This window comes from Amphibalanus amphitrite, unplaced genomic scaffold, assembly GCF_019059575.1.
Source record: "Amphibalanus amphitrite isolate SeventyFive unplaced genomic scaffold, NRLGWU_Aamphi_draft 001082F_arrow, whole genome shotgun sequence".
Taxonomy (NCBI): domain Eukaryota; kingdom Metazoa; phylum Arthropoda; class Thecostraca; order Balanomorpha; family Balanidae; genus Amphibalanus; species Amphibalanus amphitrite.
In genome coordinates this window covers 47,113-63,032 of record NW_024882576.1, presented here as the reverse complement: position 1 = coordinate 63,032, position 15,920 = coordinate 47,113, and the positions used below count along the sequence as shown (strand labels likewise).

General features: G+C 53.6%; 2 protein-coding genes across 4 annotated transcripts; both read right to left on the bottom strand.

Moving 5' to 3' along the window:
• Window positions 1-2,806: 2,806 nt before the first annotated feature.
• Window positions 2,807-4,126, bottom strand: LOC122369881. Its single transcript, XM_043344987.1, has one exon. It carries the CDS (start codon window positions 4,124-4,126, stop codon window positions 2,807-2,809), a length of 1,320 nt encoding a protein of 439 aa, XP_043200922.1.
• Window positions 4,127-5,095: 969 nt separating this feature from the next.
• On the bottom strand, window positions 5,096-15,885 carry LOC122369894. Of its 3 annotated transcripts, none has more exons than XR_006254490.1 (14): window positions 15,591-15,885; window positions 14,825-15,156; window positions 13,789-13,921; window positions 13,226-13,388; window positions 12,696-13,105; window positions 12,207-12,440; window positions 11,748-12,044; window positions 11,205-11,396; window positions 10,811-10,933; window positions 10,455-10,655; window positions 10,134-10,274; window positions 9,037-9,858; window positions 7,753-8,754; window positions 5,096-5,190 (listed from the first exon to the last, which is right to left on the bottom strand). XR_006254490.1 is itself a non-coding variant. In XM_043345001.1 (13 exons), the coding sequence occupies exons 2-13, from the start codon at window positions 15,112-15,114 to the stop codon at window positions 8,092-8,094; spliced, it is 3,669 nt and encodes a 1,222-aa protein (XP_043200936.1). In that variant the 5' UTR covers window positions 15,115-15,156; window positions 15,480-15,606; the 3' UTR covers window positions 5,723-8,091. The 3 variants fall into 3 exon arrangements, 1 of the variants encoding a protein (XP_043200936.1); XR_006254489.1 differs by having other exon boundaries at window positions 15,480-15,606; XM_043345001.1 differs by lacking the exon at window positions 5,096-5,190 and having other exon boundaries at window positions 5,723-8,754; window positions 15,480-15,606.
• Between the last annotated feature and the right edge of the window lie 35 nt (window positions 15,886-15,920).

The following is a 15,920-nucleotide window of genomic DNA, read 5'->3' as shown; positions in this document are numbered from 1 at the left end:
AACCAGTCAAATAGCTTTGATAGTGCACGTTCCATCTTCGATATTAATTGACTCAGATTCGTTTTTTTTGCCGGTCACTAAAATCTGCGTATCATCTGCGAACTGAACAATGCTGACTTCAGGAACATGCAGGCACATATCATTGGCGAAAATGGCGAATAGCAAACAGCTGAGGGAACCGCCCTGATACACACCGGATGTGATGGGGAGCGTCTTTAAGTATGTGTATGAACCGTCTGTATGTCGCATTTTTACTTGTTGTGAATGTCCGCGCAGGTAATCGCTTAGCCATGGAGCGTCAATGTTGTAAAGGCGAAGCTTTGCAAGCAATTTGTCGTGACAAATTACGTCGAAACACTTTGAAAGGTCGAGCAGTACTAATGTAGCGGGTGCAACAGCGCTCCGTTGCTAGCGACGGCGCCGTAGCGTGTGCAACCCAGCGGCGGCGTCGTAAACTAGTAAATCCTTTTGATGCACGCAGATGTCAGTGATTGATTGACACATATGTCTTGTGATTGTTTTCTGCCTTATATGTTATCTCTTGTAACCGTAGCTGTTGTATTGTCACGCCTTAAGAGGGTAATCTAGGAGCGCAGGTGTGGAGTAATTTTTCTTTGTCCAACTGTCACTGGAATTTGTAATATTACCATTTAGACGCTGAAACTACCTATGCAAGGTAGCCTTGCTAGAAATATAGTGTGCCAATTTTTGTTCAATAAATCAGTACGATCCACGATCGGTAACTCGTTCATCCTAGTCAAGCTCAGAGCTACCGACACGGGCCCACATCGGGAGTCTCCTCCTCCCTTGGAGTTGTGTGGTGCCGACGGTGGCGGATGGTAGTCTCTGCCTTGACAATCCTTTCACTCCCTCTCACAACGAGAGGTGGACTACTAGCGGTATACACTGCTAGCGGTTCAAGTGGCGACCGGCTACTCTCAGCCGTGCCACATTGGTGACACCCGACTCTGGACTCACCTGCCAGACACTTACTCCTGGCCGTCTCACTGGCCCCGCTGTGGTACGGACCACTACTGGCCTGCTCACCTGCCAGACGGCCACTTTCGGACTTCCACCTTCTCTCGCTGCGGCGCGGACCCCCAAGGCACGCAGGATTCGCCGCAGCACGCAGGATTCGCCGCTGACTGGGGGTACGCCATCAACACGCCAGCGGATTGTGATGCCTTCCCGGACCTCTGTAACGCAGCGAGCGTAGTGGGCAGCGGCCAGGTCCGGGAGGAGCAGTGCGTCGTCTCGGGCTCTCAGTGTACAGTGTTAACCCCCGGACCACGGTAGCGCAGCGAGCGCAGTGGGCCGCGTCTTCGGCGTTCCGCGGCTGAACTTTCTGGGACACGACGTCAACTGTGACGGCATCGCCCCACTGCCGGACCGGGTGGCAGCCGTCCGGGACTTCCCGCTGCCTCGCACCGAGCGCGACCTTCGGCGTTTCATCGGAATGGTAACGTTTTACCACCGATTCATGCCCGACGCCGCCGCCCTGCTTCGCCCTCTGCACCGGCTGATCACACAACGCAACGCCAAGAGCGCTCGGCCCGTCCGTTGGACTGACGAGGCCCAGTCGACCTTCACCGCCGTCAAGGCGCGCCTGGCGGACACCACCCGACTGGCACACCCTCTGCCAGGTGCACCACTCAGCATCCAAGTGGATGCCTCGGATGTCGGCGTCGGCGCGGTCCTCCAACAGTTCGTGGACGGCTGCTGGACACCGCTGTCCTACTTCTCCAAGACGCTCAAGCCTGCCGAAACGCGCTACAGCACTTTCGGGCGCGAGCTGCTGGCCTGCTACCTCGCCATCCGGCACTTCCGCCACAGTGTCGAGGGCCGGGAGTTCATCCTGTTCACGGACCATCGACCCCTGGTGTCGGCTGTGGGGTGCAGCTCCGATCGTCACGCTCCTCGCGAAACTCGTCACCTGGACTTCGTCAGCCAGTTTACTACTGATGTCCGTCACGTTCCCGGACGGAACAACGTAGTGCCGGACGCGCTCTCTCGGATCACGACCGTGCTCTCCGAACCTCGACCACCCCTGGACGACTTCGAGACTCTGGCGACGGCCCAGCAGACCGATCGGGAGCTCCAGGCGTTCGTCGCCACTCGTCACTCCCTCCGCCTGCGCTCCGTCGAGCTGCCCAGTGGTTCAACGCTGCTGGTGGACGAATCTACAGGTCGCCCTCGGCCACTGCTGCCAGAGGACCTCCGGCGACCCTACTTCCGACTTTTGCACAGCCTGTCACACCCGGGCGTCCGTGGCACCCAGCGCGACGGCGCCGTAGCGTGTGCAACCCAGCGGCGGCGTCGTAAACTAGTAAATCCTTTTGATGCACGCAGATGTCAGTGATTGATTGACACATATGTCTTGTGATTGTTTTCTGCCTTATATGTTATCTCTTGTAACCGTAGCTGTTGTATTGTCACGCCTTAAGAGGGTAATCTAGGAGCGCAGGTGTGGAGTAATTTTTCTTTGTCCAACTGTCACTGGAATTTGTAATATTACCATTTAGACGCTGAAACTACCTATGCAAGGTAGCCTTGCTAGAAATATAGTGTGCCAATTTTTGTTCAATAAATCAGTACGATCCACGATCGGTAACTCGTTCATCCTAGTCAAGCTCAGAGCTACCGACACGGGCCCACATCGGGAGTCTCCTCCTCCCTTGGAGTTGTGTGGTGCCGACGGTGGCGGATGGTAGTCTCTGCCTTGACAATCCTTTCACTCCCTCTCACAACGAGAGGTGGACTACTAGCGGTATACACTGCTAGCGGTTCAAGTGGCGACCGGCTACTCTCAGCCGTGCCACACTAAAATGGATATTTCGCCACTGTCCATCGCACGGTACACTTTGTCGGTTATCACAGATAAGGCGGTTTCGGTGGAACGATTTCGCCGGTAGCCATGCTGTGCGTCAGTAAATAAATGATGATCGTTAAAATACTCGGCGAGCTGACCCTGTACTACACGTTCGCAGACCTTCATAATGGCTGGTAACATTGATATAGGCCTCGTGTTACACGGTTTGTGGCTGTCTGAGCTTTTTGGTAAGGCGGTAACTAATGCGTGTTTCCAAGTTGCTGGCACTATTCCGGTCTCAAGACTACAGTTGACAATATCTACTAGTGCTGGTCCTGCACCATGAAAAAATCGTCTAAACATGTCGACACTTACTCCTTCTAAGCCTGTGTGACTTGACTTGTTCATAGAGCTTACAATACTATACAGGGTATCTAAACCGACAGAGTGCAGTCGAAAAACGCAGGACATCACACGCGGGAGTAAACTCGGTATCGCCGTCTGCGGCGCCGGCACACTGGCCGCCGTTGTCGGACCCACACGCACGTAGCACTCATTGAGAGCGTCCGGTGTGCAGGCCGGCGGGGCAGCGGCGGTACCCTTCCCCGACCCAATGACTGGCCGCAGCACCGACCACATTCGCGTCGGCCCGGCTTCCCGCAACTGGTCGGTGTAGTAGGCGGCGTGGTCTCTCCTAATTGCGGCTCGGCACAGTCGGTTTACATCCCTGTAGTCAGCGCGGTTCTGACCGGGACCGAGCAGCGCGCGCCGCCGCGCCAGCAGGTCACGTGTCGCGTCCGTGATACGCGGGGCGCCCGGCGGAGGGAGTCTCACGCGCCGGCGGGGCGCCACGCGGTCCAGCAGAGATGTAAATGTCCCGAGAAACGCAGCCCACTTGCCGTCCGGCGAGGCGGCGCGATGCAGGTCGGACCAGTCGCTGGTTGACAGTAACCAGTTGAACTCGGCGTCGTCGATGCGAGAGATCGGGCGCGCCTCGGTAACGGCTCTCCTCCGACCTGCAGCACTCACGTGACGCAGCACTATTCGGGTAAAATCGTGAGGTGATCCATAGTGGCACCTGGTGACGCCTCGACGAGTCACTGCATCTGGTCGGTTGGTAGCGATTATATCGAGGAGTGTGCCGGCAGGTCGATAGGTAGCACAAGTCGTGTTAGCGAGATGAAAACCATAAGTTGACAGTAACTGCGTCAGCTGAGCACCCAAGTGAGGTTCTCGTTTTTTTATGCACAAGTTAAAATCACCAGCAACCACAACAGTAGCGCCAGGGTGCTGAGCCATGAGGTGCTGCAGCTGCATCTCGAAGTCGTCGAGATCGGCGTCGACCTGCTGTCGGGTGTTGGTCGGGTGCCGGTAGACGGCTGCGAACAGGAGCTGCCGATTCTGCCGCACTCCGACCTTAGTCCACAAAATCTCAAGGTTTGACCTGTCTCGATCGGTGGTGACCGGGGTTGGTAGCACTGCCACACTGTAACACTGCTTGGCTAGAATTGCCACACCGCCGTGTCCTTTTGGTAGTCGGCTGGAGACAGGCCTGTCCGTTCGGTGTATCGTGTAGCCATCGACACCGATCAGACGATTCGGGACACTGGGCACGAGCCACGTTTCACTGAGAGCGAGTACATCAAAGTCGTAGAGTTCAGGTAAATCGTGACGTAGGTCTGGAAGTTTGTGTTTCAACGATTGACAGTTGAGTTGTCCGATTAGGAGTTCTCCTCGGTGATCGCGTCTCCATCTGGCGCCGCCCCTGCATCCGCGGTAGTTGGATCATCGGTGGCGCCGGCCGCCGGAGCGCTCCCCCGCCGCGCAACCGGTCGGGTCAGCGGCGGCGCCAGGCGTTGTCCCGGTGGGCGCGGCAGTGGTCGCTGGGCGCGCACGGAAGCTCGGAGAGTGCGCGTGCACCGGGGCAGAGGGGCGCGGAAGCTGACCTCCCCCTCCATCGAGCGCCGGAGCGCGCCGCAGCCGCCACGGCGCTGTGGCGGGCCGGGCCGCGTGCAGGACGGTCGCCAGGAAGTGAAGGTAGAGTAGTGAGCGTAATATCTCACGTTTCATGGTCGAGTGGTGGTGGTGTGCAGTAGTGACGCCAGAGGCCACGAGTCAGCCGCGGTCAACTCAGAAGGTGAGCTAAGGTCTACGGCTGAGTGCAACCGCCGGCGTCACCGGTTGTAGGGTCGAATCTGGCTCGTTAAATCCACCGACTCGATTGGCGGTATCACTAAGTCGTGACGCCGGCAACTGTTCGCGATACTGTCACAATCACACACATCATTCATGTGACAACCAGATCCATACAGGGACGTTCCATACAGTTCCGTTTAACGGCCACAACGGTTCGCTCCATTTATCGGAGCAAACAGTGCTACCACAGATAACAGTAGTACTGGATTGGAAACAGGATTCCGTGGCTGCAGTAAGAGGCCGAAAACAGAACCGAATATTTCGTGCCCAGACTTCGATATCTTCTCACACAGGCAAACAAAAAATTGGTTTATGTGAATGAAACTCATTAAGAAGCAATCTAGCCGTGCTCGTGTTTAGTGCTGCATTTTTGCATAATGGCAATTTATTTTAAAGAATCGTAAGTGGTTAAGCGTTCTGAGGAATATCATCATGAGAAGTATGCGCATCTGGCTGACCTTATCCTCACTTCTGTATGGAAATATGAAATTGCCAAAATAAATTACTGTATTAAAAGTCGAGATATTTCGAGCACAGCTCTTCGTCGGTCGATTCACATGTCATAATACATGTCTGCCACATGTATTAAAAGTCGAAATATCTCGACTTTTAATACAGTAATTTATTTTGGCAATTTCATATTTCCATACAGAAGTGAGGATAAGGTCAGCCAGATGCGCATACTTCTCGCAATTTATTTTACTAAACATTGCTGGTTACACTTTCCTCGCCGTGGTGAGGGAACGTATGCCACTGATTTGATTATACTGATTTCCCACTCTCATCCACAAAAAGTACTTGTACATGGGAGTTTGATCTCTTTATTTACATGCTAATCGACACCAGTCCTGTCACAACAAACCATCCAAACGTCACAATTCAAACCAACGTCACAAAACACCCCTTCAAGTGTCACTTCGCTTCGCCTGCCCTCCCAATTTCATCAGCGACCTTACTTCCCCGCCTTACATCTTCTTGACCCTGCTGAGCTTTGGCCTCTTGTCGCTCCTCGATCGGGTTGCACCTGGGGTGCAACCGAATTGCCGCTGGGGTGTCTGCTTCCTGACTTTCGATGGACAGGCACGGTCTTGAGTGTCTGCCTCATTTATCAGTTACCATGTTTCCACACTTTCCAGCAAATAGATTGAAAACCGTCGCATACATCTCTGGAAGGAGGCTCCTAAGGACGTCGTGGCTATCATTGCAAACGACTTCCGGTCAGTTCGACATCCCGGTTTAGGACTATCTTCGTCACTTCTTGGTTGATCGCAGACCAGCAGCTGGTTCCTGTTAGCTTTCATCTTCGGCAGTTGCCTCCAAATATGGCAGATCCTCACGGTGAGGTCGATGTCTTCCTCGTCTTTCTCCAGTCGTACCTCCAGCGGCGTAGCCCCAAGATAGATCAGCAGGCTGGCGGAGGCACCGTACTTGTTACGCCTGGTGGCCGAGCGTGCCAAGGCGCCAGAGCTGTGTCCCAGGGAGGCCTTGGCGCTGTCATCCAGGTCCTCCATTTCAGTGGATTTCGCCACCGCGGCCACTGGCTCCTGGATGACAAGAGCACCATCCTGCTGTCGCTCCTGCTGTGATGCTGATGGTGCCATTCGGGCGGAGGCGTCGGCGGGGCTGAAACGTGACCAGTGACCACCATCTGAGGCCCTTAGTTCGACTTCGGAGTACCGCCTCATTCTCCAGGAACTGTCGGACACTCGACCAGTTGTAGTTGCCACCTGATAGCTGACATTGTCATTCGTTAAGAACGCATCGGTCTGGTCTTTCATAACCTGCTTCTGGTGTGAGTGGCGTGCGGATGCCATGGCTAGTTTCGCTGGCCGCTCGTGCACAGGGGGCATCGCGTAATCCACGCTGGTCAATACTGACAGGACTGCGCCGCTCTTGAGCCGACGGCGCTGTCTCTGCATGCCGGTGCGAAATGACCGATCATCTTCGAAATCTTCCTTTCTGAAATGCAGCTCACACATGCAGCGGAATAGTCCTGATTTCACTCAGCCCGGTCACGGTGACCCATGGCGCCAACCCACTGAGCCCGTAGAGATGTTTCGGTGAGAAAAGCGAATAGGTGGCATGTGAGACAGATTCTCCTGTTTTAATTTTTTGTTCCTCTTGGATCGTTGGGTTGTAGCCAGAACGGCAGGTTTTTACCGCTCATTCCCCTCCTCCATTGCTGATGTACAGTCCACAGCAGAAGTAATGTGGGGTTTCAGTCATGGGTATGTTCTGCTTCTGAAGCTTAGGAACGATTAGTCAGACTACAATGAAACTTTGAATGTAGCTTATATGTATCGTCACCCTTGCAGCTGCAACTTTAGCTATTGACATCTTCTTTTCGATCACTCCGCATTAAACAATCGCCAGTCAAAGCCAACCGTTGAGATTGGTAAAACCCTACATTACTTAAGCGGTGGGCTGTACCTATACGTATGTAAGGCTTTGCACCACACTTTGTTTTCAAAAGAAAACACCACGCATTGTGCACTCTAAATAATCAAATTAAAAGTGAAATACTTTAATTTTTTAAGCAAATGAAAGTAACATTGGTAGCTTCGATTTTAAATGTAAACGACAAAACACAAAAATGACGATTTCTTGCAATACACAACACACAAATTATCCACCCAGCAGCACGCGAGAATCCCATTTTGGCGCCGTCGCATAAAAACATTCGGCCTCTTACTGCAACTGCCAATATTCTGTTTCCAATCCAGTACTACTGTTATCTGTGGTGCTACGCATACGGCTCAGAAAGCTTCTCAGCTTGCGAAAAGAACTTGTCAAGGCACACAGCCTCAAATAGCATTGGTACAAAATCCCCTGATTCGGCACATTCATATCAACCGCGATAAGATTCCCAGCCGTGAAGTGGGCATGCCACAGATAGGCACACAGTAGAACCACTTATCACCGTATCATTAGCTCGATGTTTAGAGCTGCATTGACTCGCAAAGTGGAGCTGAGAGTAGGACGGTGGACTCAGGGACATTCGCACACATCGATCGCAGCACAGCCGACAACAGCCGCCCTTGACCAGTGGCGGCGACAGTAGCAGTATCTGAGGAGATTACACGGCGCTATCCGCGAACGTCGTCTGCCCGCAGCTCCAACGGGTCGCCCTGCGGCGCCGGCAGCTCCCAGTGGGGCGCCGCGCCGTCCTCCACTCCCTCCTGGAGCAGCAGCGGCTGGTCTCCGTCCGCCCCCTGCAGCAGCAGCTGGCCGTCAGCGCCCTGCCCGCTCAGCACCAGCTGCCCGTCAGCGCCCTCCCCGCTCAGCACCAGCTGGCCGTCAGCGCCCTCCCCGCTCAGCACCAGCTGACCGTCAGCGCCGTCCCCGCTCAGCACCAGCCGCCCGTCAGCCTCCTGCAGTATCAGATCCACCGTATCTGCCGCAGCACCGTCAGCCAGCACCAGCTGCTCCCCGTCCTCCTCCCCACCGCGCACCGTCGCCGCTCCGGACTCATCGATAATCAGATCCAACCGCCGCCCGGCGGAGGTGAGGCACCGCAGAGCCGCCGCCGTCGACGCGTCTCCCGCCTGTCCGTCGGCAACGAGCACCTCCTGATTGCCGTCGGAGTCGACGAGAAGGACCAGCGGCCCGTCGGCGGTGTCGAGCAGCTCGATGGTGTGGGCCTGCTCGCCGGCCGGCGCCGACTCGCTGGTCACCAGGGTACGGTTGATGACGTAGTCGTCCGGATGCTCGCCGTGACTGAAGTGCTCCATGTGCTGCAGCAGAGCCATCTGACGGACGAGTGGAGAATTGGTCACGGAAGGGGAACGCAAGGGCGGCGGAACGTTCAACGATTGCGTAAAAATTAGTTATTGCCAGCATTGCTAAGAAACTTAGAGGGGAAAAGTTTCATTCGTTCAATTATTCATAATTTCATCTTATTATTCATTCTCTCGTTCATTCGCTCATTTATTCATTCCATAGTTCGTGCCCTTGTTCATTGATTGATTGATTGATTGATTCATTCATTCATTCATTCGTTCAGTAAATCATCCATTCACCCATCCACCCACCTTTCGCACGAAGCCCATGCCACACTGGCGGCACTCGAAGGGCTTTTTGTTGCTGTGTGTGAACATGTGGGCACGCAGGTTGTCCCGCCTGCTGAACGCCTTGCTGCAGACGTCACAGCGGTGCGGCTTCTCGCCCGAGTGGGTCTGCAGGTGCAGTTTCAGATGCTGCGGGTAGATCATCTTCATGGGGCAGTGCGGGCAGCTGAGCGGCCGCACACCCTCGTGGGACAGCATGTGGTACTGCAGTAGCTGCCGCCGCTTGTAGCCCTTCCCGCACAGCGTGCACTTGAACCGGCGGTCGTTCTGGTGGACATACCGCATGTGCATGGCTAGGTTAGAGCGTAGGGAGAAACGCATTGCGCAGATCTCACACTCGAACGGTTTCTGTCCGGAGTGGGTGCGCACGTGGTCCCTCAGAGAGTACTTGGAGCGGAACTCCTTATCACAGAGTTTGCAGCGCCAGGGCGGCCCGGCCAAGTGCTGCAGCAGGTGGTGCGTCAGCCTCTTCTGCGAGTCGAAGCGTCGCTCGCAGTCGGGCTCTGGACAGGCGATCAGCTGTGGCTCGGGGTGTTGCTCCCGCTGGTGACGCTGCAGGGCCGCCTTGTTGGCGAACTTGAGCCGGCACTCGGCGCAGTGCGGCGGCCCCGGCCGGCCCTTGTGCGCGCGCAGGTGGGAGCGGTAGCGCACTCGACTGGCGAACGTCTGGCCGCACTGGCCGCAGGAGATGTGCTCGCCGCCCGTGTGGGTGTGCATGTGGTCGAGAAGTACCAGCTGGGAGCGGCAGCGCAGGCCGCACTCGCCGCACTGGTAGGCGCGGGGCACCTGCGGCGGAGAACAGGAGCGGGACGTCACAAAACAGGGTACGGATGGAGAACAGTGAACAGAAAGCGAACATATCGAGGAGTAGTAACTTCACAACACAGGACAGATGCGAATCAGAAGACACTCCATTTGAAAACTAAAATATGCAATTACTAGCTGCTTTGTCACCTAAACCAGTGATAAAATAAGCTGGGGTGCAGCGAAAGTACACTATTTTACAACAAGAAAGGCGACACGGGATACATATGGCCTTGAATCATCCAATAACAACATACCTTGTGGAATTTCTGATGCCTCCGCACCAGTTTGGGCAGGGTGAACGACCTGTTACACATCGGACAGGGGAACTTGGCCTCAGTGTGGGTCCGCTCGTGTTTCAGCAGCTCCCGCAGCATCGCGAACGAGTCGTGGCACACCTGACAAAGAACAATCGACGTCAGAACAAATGGTGGAGCAGAACGGACAGCGATTCTCTTTCTTTAGACGACCTCACACTGACGTAATAGGTACCTCTTCCTAAATAGACGAGCCTCATAGGTGCAATGACTTAGGTCAAACCCCATAGCCATAATTCCTGCATCTAGTTTCATACGAACCTCGCAGACATAGAGCCCGTTCACGCGCCGGCTGCGGACCGAAACGGTCCACTCCTCGCTGGTCTCTGACTGCTCTGCCTTTACAGTGTCCTCTCCGTCCTCAAACTCTTCCTCAATGTCCTCACCGTCCTCCCTCGGCTCCACGTTCTCGTCCTCCCTGTCCTCCTTTGTTGCAGCAAATCGAGATGACTTAAGGCGCTTCTGAGAACACAGGACCGAAAATGTAATCAGCCTATGGTGTCTCAAGTATCATAGCCTACGTTATCTCAAGTATGATGGCGATTAGCGAGAGTTCAAATGTAGCGCTCGAACATTCTGTCTGATCTCGCGGTATGCTGTTTACAATCACGCCCTACCTCGGCTATGCGGCTGTTGACGCGCTCCATGGCCTCTGCCAGCCGGCGGCGGTGGGTGACGTGGGAGGGTTCAGCCGGCGGGCCCAGCCACCCGAGCGTCGCGCTGGACACCGTCCCGACGACCTGGGGGCGGAGACGCGCGGTCAGAGACGAGACAGAGGCATATACCAAACATACACCTGGCGCCATGCTCTATGTTTTGTGTTTAGGAGTGACAGTCGTGGCGATAAAAATATTAGGTACGTAACGATTTGAGGTAGACATGCAAAGAGTAAATTTGGTCTAGGCATAATTGAAATTGATAATTGAAAATGACATCGTACAGGCTACACCTACACGTATCCCGCACAGATTTGGGGAGTGCACCCGACCACCACTCCGCAATTCAACTGACCTGACTATCCCGCTCCGCCACTCTGTCCTGCGCCTCCAGCCACTGCTCTCCTCCCTCCTCCCGCTCGCTCTTCACAGCTGTATCTCCGCTGGCCGCCGTTCCCGGTCCGACGGGGCGGTCCGGTCCGGACGGCGGGCCGATCGGGTCAGACACCTGGTTCGGTAGGGCAGCTCTGGCCGTCATATACTGTAACTGAAAACAAACGGGGACCAAGTGAGGAACTAGTAAATAGTGAAGCGGTGTCTAATTAGCTGACAAAGACGCGGCAACACAATGCATACACAATCGTTTGAACGAAAGTTGCAAACTGAGTTTGCACTCCAATAAATGCATTTTCCTGCATAAAGGCTACAAACCACGATACGTGATGATCGTGCTTATACAATTCGAGATCGAAAAGACAGAAAGACAGCCTTGCATGTCATAAGTTTGCCCATTTTTCTGTAGCCGGCCGATATTATGCTAAGCATACTGAGCTACACTGAGTTATGCCCGGTTATACTGCGCTATCATCCTGTGCAGATCCCTGCCCTGCACACCTACCTTCCTGTGCAGCTCCCTGAAGGTCCGCTGTGTCCCATCCAGCTGTGTCTTCCTGGGACGACCTCTGCCGCGCTTGACCGGGGGCTGAGGCGCCGGTGACTCTCCAACTGCCTGCTGATCCTCAGCGCTTGACGGATCGTTTGACTTTGACAGCCCGTCAGCGTTTGACGGTCCGTCAGCGGACGACGGGTCGTCGGCGTCCTCAGTGGAGTTATCAGCAGCCGGCGGTTTGGGTCGTTTTCGGTGGTAGGGCCGAGGCCGAGGAACCAGCCGATCGGAAGGACCCAGGCGGACCACCTGACGAGAGACAAGGAAAATAAATCGGTCAGCGGTGGGCAGTGGCTGATACACTGGTGATCCTAGATCTACGACCATTCACGCCATAGTGCAACGCTATCGCAGGTCAGCGAGGCTCCTAGGGATTCCAAACTACGCCAGCGGTTGACATACACGACTCACCTGGACCGTTTCTTGCACCTTGATCTTAGCCGGACGGCGGCCCTTGGTGGCGGTTACAGCAGGGGCGGGGGCGGGGGCGGGGGCGGTAGCCGGCGCGGCGCGGACCTCGTTCACCTCTGCCGGTCCCGCAGCGCCCGTGGCGTCTCCGGCCACCAACTGGACGTATATGGTGCGAACAGGCCGGTCTGGTGGCTGGGAGGCGGCAGCAGCAGCAGATGAGACGGGCTGCACCACCTGGATAGTATCAAACGATACATGGGTTTTACAAACAATGGAGACGGTAAAAACTGCGCAAGATGAGTGTCCAAGAGCCACTTCGCAACTGAGTCACGAACTACATAATTTCAGTTCCGGATTTACAATCCCAACAAAAAAAGAGCTCTTAAAAGAGCACATTAGAAACGAGCCGAATAAAAATATCACCGAAATACAGAGCATTATGATTTTCGTGCTAGTTTCAGCGAGCTCTACGACACATAACCGACTTACCTTGGATGTGGGGCGAAAGTCCCTGCTGTCCTTATTATTCTGTCGGTCGCTGTTAGCTTTCTGTGGTCCTCCTTCAACAGCCTGAACATCACCAAGCAATTCCCCAACCCCGTCATCCACCGGTGCTTCCAGCCCACCGTCATTGCGGCCGTACTCTTCCAATCCTTCCCCTCTCAGGCCGTCACCCCTCCCGGCCTTCTCGAGTCCACCGCCCGTGTCTGGCCGACCGCTGATGTTCAGTAGGTCCGAGCTCCGGTCAGCCGACGGGCCTCCTGTTGTCAGTAGCGGTAGTGACGGCGAGGGCAGGCCGGCCTCCTCCTCGTGGTCGGCGGTTAATTGGAGCAGCATTTCGTCCAGAGGGGTGAGGTGGCCCGCCGGATCCTCGGGTACTGCTTGAGAGTCGGGTGGACCTGGTGAGAGAGTATGGGCGTTAGTTGCATGTTGAAAGGTGCTGACAGTTCAAAGATAGATAGTTCACAGGCATCATCAGAAATCGCGTTACCATCTACCTCTCATCCCATCTCACTGACCGTTAGGCCTCCTGGCACCGGCAGCAGCAGCGCCGGCCCGCAGCCGCCCGCCCATCGCCCGCGCCCTCCGGTCGGCCCTCACAGCCAGTAAGTCCAGCTGGTTCAGTCTGGCCACACAGCGGCCACACACCCTGCTGCCCGCTGACGAGCCCGGCTCCGGCGGCTGGGAACACAGGGAGGTGGGAGCTCTCTGAGATACGGTACAGGTCTTTGAATGATGGCTCCAGAAATGACAGAAAATAATGATATGTTATTTTACTACAGGCAACACACTAAATAACATCAGTGACAGAGAGAACCAATTCCTACAGTCCTTTTATAGTCATTTGTGCATGGGCCATGGTATAGGTTAGTAATTATCATAAATGACAAATGAATGAATGAATGAATGAATGAATGAATGGGAGCTGCAATGAATGAATCAGACAATAAGTGAGTGGATGGATGGAGTAATGAATAAAGAAGAATCACTAAATTTTGTGTGAAGAATGCAGCTACACACCTCAGAACCATATATTACTTAATGTTAATATTAGACAAATAATAGTACCAATTCAGCTTACCTTGGTCATAAATTTTGCAAGAATATTAGCCAGCAAGGTTGAGCTGAACTGTGCCTTGTCCCAGAATGCATTGGCAGTATCATGCACTGAGAGCAGAGAATGACAAGCTATGCAGGAGGTGGCTGAGGCATCCCTGAAATGAACAAAAACAGCCCTCAAAAGCAATGTCAAATGCTACTTGAAAATAACAAATAAGCTTCCATAAGAGCATTGCAAGACTAGATTTCTGTGTAATATCTCATACAACTGAGCCATTTTTATTACGGAGCGAGCGAAGCGAGCGTAGTCTTTCCTTAGATTAACAGAAATTTCTGAGTATGAGCGGCCGGCCGGCCGGCCGGCCGTGGTCACGCTTTTGCGAGGCTTATATCTCAGCAACCACTTGACCGATTTACACGCGGTAATTTTTGTAGGGTAGCTTCATTCCTTCTACCAAGTATTGGACTATTCCCGATGCATGTGGGTGACCCCTTATGCACGTGCCACGTGAAATACGAAGAGGTGTCAGTTTTGTAATTGTTGCAATATCTCGGTAACTACTTGGCCGATTGCGCTGAAAGTTGGCATGTAGGTAGGCACCCACTAGGCACTGCATATACATGTGCCAGAGTTGGGGTGCTGCTGCACGTGCGCACGTGCAGGGGTCGTTTCCAGATCTCGGGAACGGCTGGACCGATTGCGCTCAAATTTGGTACACGGTTAGGGACCGGTTAGTAGGGTGCCGTGCACAAGTCAGTTGGGACCCATTTTGCACGTGCGCACGTGCAGGGTGTCGCTTCCAGATCTCGAGAACGGCTGGGCCGATTGTGCCCAAATTTGGCACATCGCTAGAGACCAGTTAGTAGGGTGCCGTGCACAAGTCAGTTGGAGGTACCCCCTCGCAATTTCGCACGTGCAAGGCCCACCCTCTCGCTCGCTCCGTTAGTCGCCCCAAAAGGCGTTATACTGGTGACTATTGTAAGTACAGCCATGGAATAATTCAGGGGTTAGGGGTTCATTGACCACTGTCTTATCATACACCACACCATCAACTCACAGTGAATCAGATGCCTTCCTGCAGACCCTGGCCAGGGAGGCCTCCAGCCGCTGGTGGCGGCCCCGCAGCTGTTCCACCCCCTGCAGCTGACGCAGGCAGCTCAGACACAGTGTAGCGGAGCAGAGGTCAGCTGCCCACTGCCGTCCCAGTGCTGCTGTCAGGCGTGCCAGCAGCGGGGCCGTAGTGGAGGCTGACAGATTAGTCCAACTGCCTGGCACTGTCTCGATAGCTGAACAGATTGTGCACTGAGGTGATGCTATTGGTGCCAGCTGAGAGTAAAAGGTTTTCATTTTCAGAGCAGACAAATTGACAATGTCTTGTGATCTTGTGTTCTGTGGGACGAAAAGCAGCTGTTAATCAACACAGTGAAATGATTTAAGTCCAGCAAGAATCCATTTAAATTGGGACTGGGAAAGTACCTAACTATACTTAGAGCATGAGGCTACATGAAATAGCCACAAAGAAGCATGAAAATAGCATTACAGAGAAATGCTCCCACCACATGGAGTCCAATGCTCTACCGAGCTATGGGACCGGCAAGTTCTTGACAAATGAGAGAAGATTTAACTCTGCAGCTCATATCAAAGAAGCTTGAAAAAATACCAAACAAAAACAGCCAATAAGATTATAATTTGGTCTGAAGCAGATTACAAACCTTGTTTGCAATTCTTTGCACAAATTGACTCAAAATCCCATCCAGAATCTTAACCCTGGAAAATCCCCGAAATGGATATACTGCATACGAGTATTTGCACAATTTTCTTACCTTCAAAAGTAAAAACAATTACGAACAATGATAAATTTATCGTTTCATCTATCAACATACAAGTGGATTGTGGGCGGCGCCATGTTGTACTAGTGATGGAAAACTTGAAAAGTACCAAAATGAGGCGTAAATATGAGAGCGAAATTGCTCAAATAAATTCAAAATAAGTGTTTTATCTGTTGTGTTGCAGGATAAAGAGTTTTTGATTGCATTATCAGCTCGAAAAACTTATGAATACTCAGTTATTTTTCAAGAAAAGTACTTTAAAGTACTTGCAGTTCATCTGATCATCTCTAATTTTTCTTGCTGCAAAACTAGCGCAAAAGATTC

Excerpts from the sequence above, each read along its gene's own strand:
- LOC122369894 (XM_043345001.1), bottom strand. The coding sequence starts at position 15,114 with ATGAAAACCTTTTACTCTCAGCTGGCACCAATAGCATCACCTCAGTGC. Across the intron at positions 13,389-13,788 it reads TTGCAAAATTTATGACCAAG|CCGCCGGAGCCGGGCTCGTC; the intron begins GTAAGCTGAATT and ends CTGTGTTCCCAG. Across the intron at positions 9,859-10,133 it reads GGCATCAGAAATTCCACAAG|GTGCCCCGCGCCTACCAGTG; the intron begins GTATGTTGTTAT and ends TCTCCGCCGCAG.
- LOC122369881 (XM_043344987.1), bottom strand. The coding sequence starts at position 4,126 with ATGCAGCTGCAGCACCTCATGGCTCAGCACCCTGGCGCTACTGTTGTG.